Source organism: Poecile atricapillus, chromosome 1 (assembly GCF_030490865.1).
Source record: "Poecile atricapillus isolate bPoeAtr1 chromosome 1, bPoeAtr1.hap1, whole genome shotgun sequence".
Classification (NCBI taxonomy): Eukaryota; Metazoa; Chordata; class Aves; order Passeriformes; family Paridae; genus Poecile; species Poecile atricapillus.
Window position 1 is genome coordinate 38,928,065 of NC_081249.1, and position 13,777 is coordinate 38,941,841.

At 39.8% G+C, this 13,777-nt stretch overlaps 1 protein-coding gene across 1 annotated transcript in view; it reads right to left on the bottom strand.

Moving 5' to 3' along the window:
• PCCA (propionyl-CoA carboxylase subunit alpha) overlaps positions 1-13,777 on the bottom strand; it is a 274,262-nt gene that overhangs the window by 2,552 nt on the left and 257,933 nt on the right. The window contains exons 22-23 of the mRNA XM_058833148.1: positions 13,426-13,566; positions 1,106-1,183 (exon numbers count right to left, since the gene is read on the bottom strand). Coding sequence (XP_058689131.1) covers positions 1,106-1,183; positions 13,426-13,566 — 219 coding nt within the window. The remainder of the gene's footprint in view (positions 1-1,105; positions 1,184-13,425; positions 13,567-13,777) is intronic.

Genomic DNA, 13,777 nt, shown 5'->3' on the forward strand with positions numbered 1-13,777 from the left:
GCACTGGAAGAGGCAAGTCCTGGGACCCAGCCTCGGTGACAATTTTAGAGCTGTGCCAAAAAAGCCTTTCTTGTAAACACACAAACAGTCCTTGGCATTGAGAGCCATCCTGAGGTCTCCGCGAACCTTGCCAGTGGCAAACCCCGTCCCTGCCCGCAGGCTCAGGCTCCCTGCTGCCTCCATGAGGGTGAGGGCTCCTGCCCTGGCGTTTGTGCCTCAGAGAGAGCAGAGGGGCTGGGGCCCAGGCAGAGGTGGGCTAGGGCAGGTTAGGAAATACGCAACAGAGGAGAATATATAATCCAGATCCAGACTATGCTCTCCTATTGGAAAGGATGGATCTGGGCCCCATGTCTAGGTGATGGTTTCAGGCTATGAATTATAATCTGACACAGGGATGCTCTGAAGTCCCAACTTGAGGTCTGACAGTCCTCAGACCAACTGGGGTTTAGGGCATGCCCTTGTCACATAAGCTGAACCAGTTCCCTGCCCAGAGTGCTGGTTTTGGCACATCCTACACTGTAGCCAAGTCCCAGCTCCAGGGCTGCAACGTTGATTCCTCAGAAGCAGGACAGCCTAATGCACAGCCTTGCAAAGCTTAACAAATGTGCAGATCTAGGCTTGATATTTAACAGTTACAATAATAAAAAACTGCTGTTTTCTCTCTCCTGCAAAAGCACTTTCTATGCCTTGTTCTGGGTGGGTTTTTTAAATGTCAAATTATTTGCTATTAAATAATTAACTGCCAAAGAGAGCTCTCTTCTTCAGTTGCTCTCTGGAAAGATGAAATTTGGAGAAATGGTCTGCAACACCTTTCAATTCAATCTGGCATTGTAACATCACAGAAAACAAATCACTTAGGAGAAAGAGAGTTACATGAATTTCTGAAGCCAGTAAAACTATTTCCTGCTGTGCTGTCTAAGGCTGGGAACTACTTAACAGCATTCACAGCAGATGCAAATGTTACAAAATTAAAGACACCTCACTTTGAAAGACTTACAACAATCAGACTTAATTCCTTAACAACCAGAATCCTCCTTTTTTCCTTTTTAAATTCTATCCTGTTTGACAAGTTGCATATGGTTTTAAGTGACCTAAGGTGGCTTACCTTGCCTGTTTTAGCAGCAATCATACTGTTCTGCATTTTCATTGCTTCAATTACACAAATCTCTTGACCTTCTGAAACCTGGTGAAATTCAAGCAGTACAAAATGAGGACAGAGGATTTGAAATGCTCTAAGTGTGATGATTCTTATGGAAAATAAAAGGATTATTTCATTAAATGCTATAAAGACTTCCACGACACAAGTCAAGTCAGCCAGTTACACAGTCACAACAGAAATGACAATCACAAAACTGGCAGCAAAATAGGGGGGGAAAAAAAAAATCACCTGCTTAAAACTATCACCCCAAGCAAACTTGAAAGACTTCACTTCCATCCCATCCATCCACATTCTACAGTTCACACCACCACACTTCCACATCAATTAAATGCAGAGCAAAATTTAATTTGTGTATTTTTGGCCGGGGAACTTCTGCTTTGCTTCCCTGGCAAAGGGCCCACAGACACTCATACTGATTCAGAAGCCAAAGGTTCCTTGGCAGCTGTTTGGGGGAGCTTGGGCTGGAAGGTCCAGCACTAAATACCCAGTGGGCTGATGCTGAGGAGAATGTCACACCTCTGCACATGGCAGCCTTTGATGGGGGCTGATGACTTTGGACTGACAGAAAGGAGCACATCAGTGAGGAGCCACCAGCTCTCATCCACAGGGGAGGCACCATGGAGACAAATGCATTACTTTCACCATAGCTCAGAGCTCTTAAAAGGCAACACTGAGGTTTCCTCTTCTTGTTTGTTTGTGTCCTCCTAATAGGCATGGGCAAGCTCAAGGTCACCACGAAGCCACTGGGCTACTCTGCTGGGCTCCCTGTGCCTCCCAGACAGGTCCTCCCTCCAATGTCTTGGACCACCTTGCACAGAGGAAACTGCCACTCAGGGCTTGGCAGTGGTTGTGGAGGCTGCCTAAACACGAGAGGCAAAACGGGATTTGGAATTTACCCAGTGGAACCCAGCCATCAGCTGGTCATTCCACAAAGACGATGCATGCCAGAGAGGAAGGGTGCCAGGACCTACATGCCAGGATTTAGGACCTGTACCCTCCTATGGGATGCCTGGTTCCAAGTGCCCACTTCAAGTCTTTTCACTGGGCTCTTTTGCAGGTGGAGTCTGCTATTCCCTCATTACCCCAGCAAGTTTGGGATGCTTTCACTCTGACGTCCAAGTTTCATTAAACAGGGTAATCTGAAGCCTGCAGAAATCTGGTTTATGCACTGTTAAATGTGCCAGTGCCAACAAAATGTTTGTTTATATACACACATATATACACATAGATATATTTCTCTAATTATATGTAAAACTAATAATACATATTTAAGGACAAGTGTGTACCACTTTGGAGGAATATACTAACAGACAGATGTGAAGTCAGAGATCAAATGTACATTGCATGAAGAACATTCCAAAAATTTAAGTAAAGCTATTTTTTTCACTTAACTGACTGAAAAGCACTGATATCTGCCTATGGATTCTGAGCAAAACAAAGCAAAAACCATTACATTAAAAGATGTTTACACACCCTTTCTCCGACAGATTGGCAACAACAGTATGAGAGGATTTTGGAGGGTAAATAGAAAATATTTACTCTGGGAATATGCTGTATTGACTGGATACAGAGAATAACCAAAACCCAACACTTATGCTGCAGAAATTTCATCCTAAGCTTCAGGCAAGCACTTAAGTCGTTAGCAGGTGTCCAATTTGGTGAATAGTATCAAAGACTTGTTCTTTGTCCCCAGTTATGTCCCCTCTATTCCCTTTCCCTGTCTTTTGTCTCCTTCCTTCCACACCTGCTGCTCTGCCCATAGCCTAGTCCCAGCAGCTCACTCTTCCTTTCCTTTCTTCTTCTCCACTCCTTTTCCCTACCTCATTACTTTTCTTCCATCTGCTCTGAACTTTCCAAACATTTCTGAGATTATGAGGAAGCAATGAATATCAATTTTGGATTCAAAGAGAAGGAAAAAAAATCAGGCAAGAAAGTTTGTTGGAAGAGGGTTTTTTTTAAATAATGCTATTATTAAAATATGCATTTCAGAAACAACTTTGCCACCCTCTGGTTAAGCTCAGCTATCAGAGAGCTAAAAGCACAGGCCTCTAGAGGTTGCTGAAGACTGAGATGCTAAGGACAACAGATCTGAATTCAGTGGCCTAATTACAAGGCCACAAGAAACTCTCCTTGAGCAGTTACATTTAACTGTAACAGGGCTTCATCAGGAGGATGGTGTGCAAATGAACCGGTCAGCAATTAACTAAACAGAGTTCTGGAAACACATCTATGGGAAAAGTACAGAATTGTCCCAGTAGATCTAAAGTATGGTGCTAAAATGGCAGGAAGTGTTAGTGTTTGTGGGATGGAAATATCCCTTAATCTGAATTTCTTCTCAGTTTCCCCTCTTTCTCAAAAATAAAGTTTTTGTATTTTATATAATGCCTGCTGAGTTGATGACAAAGGACACAGTGTCTGGGAAGGAAATAACCCCCTCAACCCACAAAATTTATAGTCCAAGTATCCAGTTAACATCTAGTCTTACTAATTTGAAAGGAAGGAGACGCTTTCAGCAGGTACCACGTGTGAAAATGCCATGTCAGTACTTCTGATGATGTGCAATTTGTTGAAAATTGGTGCAAGTGTCACTTAAGCACAGAAGTTTAATTACTGTTCTTATGTTAAACCTTTACAGCTCCACTCATTGTGTTGAAAAGCGACAAATCCTAAAATGAGGCACTTGTATCTCTCTTTCCTCTTTTTCAGTCTTTTGGGCATTGTCCAATTTCTTTCACTCTATAATTGCACATATCCTTTTGCCTGTTATTTAGCCTCCAAATGAAAACCACGGAGATGTGTACAAGTTCTTGCTGTCTAACTTATTTAAGGATTTATCTGGACCATTTTTCATCATATAATTTATTGCTTTCAGTGGATGCTAAACCAGTGAAAACCACCATCTTTACATTTCCATTTAGAGAGGTCTCAGTGATGACCCAAATCTGTCAAAACAGGCAACTAAAATCAAACAAAAAAGCTCATGTATTTGAGCCAAGTAAAGTAAAAGGGCTCCTTTTCTTAAAATAAATTAATCTCAGGTATCTTTTTCACAGGGTTACACTAAGACAAATCGACCTTTACGTTGCTCAGTACATCAAAATAAACGAGTGATTAACTGCTAGACCTGCAGTCTGTATTTTAGCAGTTTATTTCCGCACGGTGCAGTTCAAAGTAGCTGTTCAGTTTTGTTCTCCACAGAGTGAAAAGGAAAAAGAAACAGAAAAGAGAAAGGGAAAAAAAAAAAATACTCTCGAGGAGGAGGGTACTTAACATCTCGATGCTGCTAACAATTGTCATGTGAATTTGGGAACAGTCAATGGTGCGGTTTGAGTAACTCAGGGACTGCACGGTGGTTGTTCTCTCTGCTGGCCAAAAGGTTACAGAGAGGACAGGGAACTGTCTCCGGTCATTTCCCAACCAAGCAACTCACGCCACGGGGTGGAAGCAGAATGTGAGAAGCAGCAACGCCGACCTGCTCTCATTGCACCTACGTGAGGACCACAAAGACTATCCCCACTCAGAGATAGGGCTCTTTAAAGCTCAGAAGCACGAAAAGACGGCGCACACCCGAGGGCATTGCTACCACGGGATCTTTGTGAATATGGTACACTTTCTGCAGACTTTTGTGCGTCATCAGATAAAGACTTAATGATTGTGACAGGACGTCTCCCATGTTAGGCTTACAAAATGGTCACAAGCCCCACAAGTCTTTCTGATAAACCCAATGGGCGCTGATGTATTTCCCCGCTCTCTGTCTAATTGGTGTAAAGTTTGCAGATCTGAATCACCGATCTTTTATCCAGCTTGCTGCGTCCTCTCCTTTGACATGAGGTCAGGGTTCACATTCGCATCCGATTATCGAAGTGGCACTCATTAACCGGCAGCCTGCCTCGCACCAAAATGAGTTCGCTGGAAGGGGAACTCGGCCCATTTACTCAGCAGATTTCAGCATTTTAAGGAGGCCTGAATGTCACACAGTATTGCTACGTTTTGAGGAGTTTCAGACATCTCCAGCTGATGATTAATTGTGAGTGATGGGAAATAAAATCCAGTAAAGCCAGCTGCTTGCCATGGTCGGCAAAATTACTATAATGGATATAGGCTGCCAATTTTCCAGTTTTACTGGCAAGTCTTCCAAGTGTAATTAAGGGAAGTTATAAATGATATGGAAATCTATCAAGTCCCATTTATTTTCAGAGGACTCTTTCCCCTGAGACTTTTATCTTCAAGCTTATAGTTTGCTTTGTTGTGCTAATGATTTAAACCACTTCTTATTTCTGATTAAAGCCCCCAATATCCTTCACAAGAAGTTAGATCCACTTTATTCAGAAGGATTTAAAGAAACAGAAGCCTTTTTAAAGTTGTGTTTGTAAGCTGTGCTGAGCTCCCACTTCCTCTGTGGAGGCGTAACAGAGCATCCTCCATCTTAGGCACCTCACTACCATCTGGATTTCCTCTTCTGACAAACTCTGGGGACTGGGAAAGATTTGGTGGGGGAGAATGGAGAAAAAAGAGTGACTAATAATAATAAAAAAAATATATCTAAAAACCCCTTATCAACAAAACCCCAACTTGCCTCCCAATCCTAAACCCCCCAAAAACAAAGATCATAGGTGCTGCTTAGACACCAGACATTTAGCACAGAGTGGTGTTGCTCACTAATGTTGTTTGATTTGGAATAAAAGCATGAAAATGATGTGCAAAGGCCTAAAATTGGAGACGTAAAGGATGACTGCACAGTATTCCATTTCTCAATTTCATCCTTCAGAGCCACAAAATGGGGGTGATACAGTTACTGGATGAGATTTACAGTAACAGCTGTGGTCTTCCCACACAAGGGAGGACCTTCTAATGGGCTAAGGTCTGTTTTGAACAGACGGGGAGTAGCAAAACAAGGTTCCCTATTAAGAGTGTGCAGTAATATTCCTGATAAAGAAAACGAGTAGTGGTAGTCAGATCGCTTTAAAAGACCTAAATCTCCTTTCACTGTTTAAAAAAAAAACGAAAAGCAAAAAAAAACCAGAGCTATTTTAGAAAGTGCTAACTGCTAAATAAATGAAAGATATGTAAATGTAATTTGTTTTCTTCCTTAATCTCCTCCCTACAAACTGTAAAGAATGCATAGGAACCAGTGCCAGGGGCATATGGCTTTCTCCTGTGCTGAACATTCATACAAAAGACAGGTTCATCAGTCATTGGAGTATCTGGATAAAAAATTAGCTCCTGATGGATGGTATTTAGAGCTTACCTGCTGCTAGTACATTACCAGAGAAGCACAGGTTTTGAAACCCACATGACATTAGAAACTGCAGACCATGAAATACCCCACGTGCAGGCGCGCTCATAATGTACGCCAGGTTATACAAAATAAGAAATAAGCTATTTAAACCCTCTGCCTAAAATTGGGCCCGCTGCAAGGAACCCTGGGTCAGCCCTACACAGGCCAATTAATGCACAGCATCTGCTGTATAGAAGCCGTGCATGAAGCACTTCCGAATGATTTCAGCAATTAAAAGAAAACTGTTTCCTGCCTGTTTTGACAGCAACTGTTTCAATGCAAGAGTGAGCACCAAATCATTGTGTGCAGCTGAAAAAATTAAGTCTCTTTTTTTTATCTTGTGAAAAGGAGGTGGGAGGGATGAAGATTTCTTACGGAATCGGATCGTTCTTTTGTTGTCCGACATTCTGTGTTTTTCTGCCAAATTAGACAGAAGGCTCCGAGGGTTTACGGGGCCCTCTACAGTATCACCTTCTGGTGCACTGTGGCTCCCTAAAAAGACGGATCAATATCAACCCTGCTGATTTGCCTACAAAAGTGAAAATCCCTCAATTACATTTTTAAGACCATTATATTTAGAACACAGGTGCTCTGATGCGTAACATTTTTAAGGCTCTTGAAGCTGAAGTGGGAAAAAAAACAATGACAGCCCTAAGCAAATAGGAGCTTAGATTTGGTTAAAAGTGAAGTGAGAGTTGTATTTTACTGATATCTCCTTCCTCATCTTTGGGAAGACACCAGTAAACATCACTCACAATTTCCACCATACTGCAGCTTAAGTCCCTGTTGAACGTTTTAAGTGAAAAGGGACAATGCGAGTTAGTGTCATAGGAAAGAGAGTTATCCTTTCTTGTAGCCTTCTGCAAAATAATTGCAAACATGCATCTTGTTTATGCTTCTGCAAAATCACTGAACAGTGAATTAAGTATGCATTCACTATTTATGAAGATACTGGGAATTTTGTTTGTTTGTTTTTCAAACTTAGTCCATGTTATTATCATTCCCTTCCCAGATTTTTTTTTTCTCTCTGACTTGTTGGCAATCTGGCAGCCAGCATCCAACAAGAAAACAAATCAAGAGGAATTGGATGAGCAACAATTGCAATTCCTTGGCATTGTCCATTACCATGTAAAATAATTAGTGCAAGTTTTCTCTTCTTTCCAAATTAACTTTGAAACCAGAGCTACAGAACTGCAAATATAATTAGCAGCAATTAATAGTATTTGACAAATCATTACTAAACTTTTTTTGCCACACTCCTCTAACGAATGAATCTGAACATAGCACATCCCACATCTTCTGACCTCTGACTAAAGGGCACTGATGTCCCCCTGACAGCAATCAGCACTGGTCATTGCACTCCCACTTATCCAAAACACACTGCCCCAACTGTCTCTGCCATCCCAGGGTGCTGGGGAAGTGATATGCAGGCAGAGCACTTCTGGGGCTATTCTGCTAACTCAGCCCAATCTGTATCAATCAACATTTTTAGTAACAGCTAAAAAGTTGTTTGTTACTTTAAAAGGCAAAGCACACAGAAATAATTAAAAAAATTGTATGAATTCAACTCAAAGGATTAGTGGCATTTTTCCCCCAGGAGGAAGTCTAAAAATATTGACTATTTCTAACTCATAATAGGATTTCCTTCTTAATTACACCATATTCGAACACAAATCTCAGCCTGTGCAATTGCAGAAAATACATAATAAAATCTTTGTTCAAGTCAAATATTAAAAAATACATTAATACATTATGAACTATTATTATAGTTAATTTTTTTTTTCAGTGTAACCACAACTATTACTTGTGTTACTATGTGCAATAAGAATGGAAAAATATTTGAATAGTTTTATTCTGGAAATTATACAACTGTGAAAAAGTTTTCGCTTCCTGTTTACCAACACATTTTTCCCCCCTAAAAGATAAACCCCAAGAAAATTGTCAAATACACAGAATCATAAAAGCTATGTAAGGTTTGTTATCATATTTTGTCAAGTTTGAAAATTCCCTTCAACTAACAAGTGGAGTTTATATTTGCTCTGAAGAACAAGAGTGAGGAAAGGAGGGAAAGGATAAGGAAAAACAACAAAAGGAAAAAAATGTTCATACACTAGAAAAAGTAGTATTTGAATTAAATAATATCTTACTAATTATTGATACCAAATTTATCCAAACAGAATGTGCAACTTAAGCAAACACGTTTTTACTGTTTTAGCCTGGATGTTTTTCCTCTGCTATGAATTCCAGTTAGTATAAGATTAAAAAAGAGATTTTAAAAAAAAAATAAAAGGTTTTCTTGTCTGAATGGCAAATACGACTTTAAACAACACACAACTGCAACAACGGATGGCAACAGGTAATGTTAAAACTTCACCTTTGTTTTCACAAAAATGAATGAAGTAGTGACAAACAGAATTTAGAAAGCTCTTTTGTTTTGTTTTTTAGTAGTGAGCATTTCAGCAGTAGAGGTCAAACAAAACATTTTTTCCCATAGCAAAAACTTCCCAGGCTTGTGAGATGGAAAATCATGAATAAAGGTCTTTTTAAAAACTATTCTTCTAAAGAATAACAAGAGAAATTGAAAATAAAATGCATGCAGCTGAACTGAAAGAGGAATGAAGTTTAAAACTTTTTTCTTTAATTACTTTTAAAAGGTAGAAACATAGTAATGTCTTTTGTAAGTTATACAGCTAAAAAAGCAGCCTTCAAGTTACCAATTTTGAAATTACTGAGACAATTAGCATCTAGATTTAATAGCGGACATTTTGGTAGAAGAAAGTTCATCCCATGCAGTATTAATGTTCATGGCTACAGTAGCATCATTCTGAAATCATAAGTAATTTTTATATGAGAAAAGTACATTTAAAAAATTGCTTGAATGGTGATAATTTCCAAAACCTGGAGTAATCTTAATCTACTGGAAAGAGAGGAAATTTAGAAACTTTGGTGAAAATAATTAATTGTCCTCTTTCTTTAGCTGTAGTCCTCAAAGACTCAGTAATACTGGGGTGTTTGCCCAGAGGTGCTTTCCTTTTCCATATTCAAGGGTAGGGGGAATCACTGAAGTGATCTAGACTGCCAGCTATTAGGCATTAGCTTACTGACGAATGCTTAGCTTAGTAACACACCTGTCCTGGCTAACGTTACTAAAAAGAGGAAACAACCAACAGAAACATACAGCTAAAAAAAAAACACCTTTGCAGTCCTGAGACACAGAAAACTGAAAAAGCAAAAACTATGTTCATAGGTGGAAATATAGCAAAGGCTGCAAGGCAGTTAGGACAGCTAAGATCTTTGTTTCTGTGGACAAATTTGGAATCAGTAGTGTGAACACTTTGGATTGTTTTCTTTAGGAACAACAACATTGCTTTACCTGTGCAACCATTAGGACCTAGATGTTCCCCCACTCCTGCACTTTCAGTGCACAGAATCCTACATGCACAAAAACCATGCCAAACAACTCAACACAAAGAAGAATTATTGTCAAGTGCCCGCCTGTATCCTGCCCTCTGAGTAAATAAAGGAATTTGTGCAGCTTTAGTAGTTTTCATGGTGCTGTCTTTGTGGCAGATGCAGTCATATTAGAACCATGTGCAGTGCCATCTCTGCACTCTGGCATAAAAATCCTGCTGTGCGCTACCAGGGTCAGCAAAAACAGAGTGAATTACTTGCCTGGACTCTTGAAGTCCAGTGGTTTCTCTGGCCCGATGGCACCACGAGGGACCAAAAAGTAATTCTCCCAAAACCAAATTTCATCCTAATGAACATGATCATTAACAGCTACTTAGAAAACAAATACACAAACACACTCATTCCCCAATAAGGGATATATTTCCTGTATTAATGGGACTGTGTTATCATGAGGAATGTAATCTAAATTTAAATCTTCTTTCCCTAAATAATATTAACCTTCTTTCTAGTCAGCCAGATTTCTGTTTCATTGTTTATGTTGCTTTCTGCTTCTGAGTGCCTTCATTGTGCTTCCAGGAATAACTGAGTGACAACTAATTACAGTCTTCTGATCACATGAAGGAAAATAAAGAAAGTAGAAAGTAACTAAAAACCTAAAGAAATTGGCAGCATCACAAGTTCTGCTTCTCTCTAAATGACAAACAGCACTTCCCCACTGTGTTACTAAAATCTACAGATCATCTTACAGACAAAAGAAAATAAATTCCTTGCATATGCAATATCTTTTGGCAAAAAATGAATTGAAAACTGCTTATCAGGCCAGCTGGATAGAGGATGCTCTTGCAATCTTCTATCAGGATTCATCAGATCAGAATATTTCTCAGCAACAGCAGCCGAAAGAGAACACTACGCTTCAAGTAAAAACAATGACACATCGAGTGGGGAAAACCAACCCAGAGATCAGCACAGCCCTCTCGTTTGGCTAGGGAAACATGGAGAGGGACTAACAAACGCTATATGCTTTACCTGACCAGGCGCAATGCCCTGGAGCTGAACCGTAGGCAATAAACATGAGTTTGCAAGCGCGGCCAGTCAGACAAAGATGAGGTGACCCTCTCTAGGCGCTTTTTCACCATTTGTAAAGTTACACCTGAAGGAGGGGGATGACAGCTCAGCTCCCCGCGCTGCTGACCGCTCTGAGAGTGTCTCTGTGAGCACAGGGACTGTGCTGCACTAACGCTGTGGTGCACAGCTCACAGCTTAGGGCAAACAGTCTCAGAGTAGCTATAACCTGACAGCTTTATTGCTAGCAGCAGCAACACCTGAGAGGAAGGACGGACAACTCCCTCACATTCTCCCGTTTTTCAGCTGTGCTGTTTTCACGCACCGCACAAATCTGAGCTGCCAAACCCAGTGGCAAGCACACAGAATAGGAGCTACTTAAATTCCCATTTCTTCAGTGCACTAAAGAAATTAAGACTCTTCCCAAGCAGTGCAACAAAAAGAGCTGTATTTATCAAGGAGCTACAGTTCCTGCCCATCATGCCTTCAGCAGCTGTAGTGGGTGAGCTGGTTTCTGACAGACAGCCAAGACGCGTAATCTGAATCCCACCATCCCACTGCTTATTCAGTGCCGATAGCTGATGTTACCCTCACTCACTGGCTCGCTTTTTTTTTAACGTTTTGACACTAGTCCTGAAAAGGAAGGATTTAAGTTAAACCCTTTTCAATAACACAAATGTGTTTTTTGCAATTAAAGCCACACAATTAGCAATGACAAGCTCAGGTCAGCAGAACATAGCTTATGCTGTTCAAATGCTCTGCCACTCAGTGCCTCCAGCAAAAAGCTGCAGGAGAGGAGGAAAGAAAAAAAAACCTCACACACATTATTTAACAACTTGTGCTCTGATGCACAGCACCACTTGTAGATTTGTGGAGGGAGGTTCATTTATTTATTTACTTAAAATCCCTTAGGCTCTGGCCTCCTTCTCCACTGATTGTATTCCTTCAAGACAACAAGAACTATTCTTCAGGGCAAGAAGTCTGGTAACATTCAGAATTAACTTCTCAAAAATAAATATTAAACAAAACTTTAAAGTCTCATAATCCTTGACTTAAAAATGTTTCCCTTAATTCTTCACAAAAAGAAAAGTATTTGCTTATGATCTCCCTCATTCAGCCACTTGTATTGCCCTAGACAAAGAAAGCAGATTCCTCTGTCCATGTCATGACATAAAGAATAATTTTAATTGAATACTGTTCTTTTGTTTTAAAGTATCTAAACTGTGTATGTGTATGTATAGATCACAAGAAAGCTGAGTATAGAAGTTAAAAGAATTTCTAATTTCTTACCAGCTTAATTTATATCTGTTTCCTCTGAAATGTCTTTATTTCATTACTACAAACATTGGCTCCTACAGATCTTTTATATTAACATGATGACCCGGTTTTCACTGTATACAGACAGAAACAACCTATATTTTAAAACCAAAGGTGGTATCATAGCAAAATATAAGCAAATTTTTCATTGATATAAATTATGAACCCTGTGACTGAAGCTTCTGTCTGCATCAAAATGCTATATACATGTTTATGGCATCCTTTATAACTAACAACAGTACTTTAAAATGAATATGCACAATCTGATTCAAACATTCCCGTGTCTGTAATCACTCCCTTGTTTTCAATGGTTACGAGAGATAAGGGCCTTGACCTTAGAAATAACATACGATACAATTTGGTAGAATTTCATATAAAGCTGAGTTCAAGTCAGTGTTTATAACACAACTTTAAGCAAAAATTAGTTTCCAACTCAATGTGAGGTATGGAGCACTGGAAATCCCCAGACCAGCAACAGTATAATCCCTTGCCCTTCTGTATGGCAGGTTTATTCCTTCTGCAAGACAAGAAGACTACCACATGAGCTTGGAAATTCCCAGCACAGAATTCCCAACTCATGTGCCTTGCAAAATGATAATACAGGGCTTCTTAAAAAAAAAAAAAAAAAAAGAAAAAGAAAAAGAAAAAAAAAGGGTAAAGTCAAATATCTGTCCTAGTTTTTTCCTAGTAATATTTTCATTACTTCAGGGCAGAAAACCAACAATTTCTTCCTGCTAGCACTAACAGCTTAGATAGATAGACAGACAGACAGACAGACAGACAGACAGACAGACAGACACACACACACACACACACACACACACACTCTTATGTGCATTTGCTCACAGTTTTCTCCCTGGTACCTGTCCTGCCCCTCAAAGTATTTGGGATACAAAACCAAGCTATCTCTTTGACTTTCTGCTGTGGGCTTGTACCAGGCTGAATATTTTCCTTTTAAAGACAGTTTAATTTGAATTGGTTTTCCTTATTAGTTTTTATAATTCAAACTAAAAACAGCACACATCTTTCAGCACACTTTACTCTACAGGTGATTAAAAAAAGCAAAACAAAAATAAACAACCCGAAACAACAAAAAAACCCCACACCAGACAGTGTGACCTGTAGTTTCAGTTGCACCAAGGCAAAATTTCTGTGGGATATATAATGAAAAGGCAGATATATAGATCACATTTCTTACCATGTCCCCAGGCTTGACAGAAACTGCCACCACTGTTCCAGGCATGGGAGATCTCAAAATGCTGGAGGTGTCCTCTGCTGCTTTCTCTGGCATGTACTTGCTCAGCTCCGCAGCAACCTTCGTCAGTATTTGCAATTTGTACTAAAGAATAGGAAGAGGACTGGTTTAGAAAACTGTACCTTGGTGAATTCCAGTCAATAACCTGCATTATTTCATGGCATGTTTTTATGTAATATATCTGTTAGCTGTTCTTCACAGGAGTGTCTAAAAAACACAGTCTGAAATCTTTATTCAGAGTTTCATTTTCAGGATGTAGAAAGAAAAAATATGCAACCCCAGTCTGCAGCGAAGT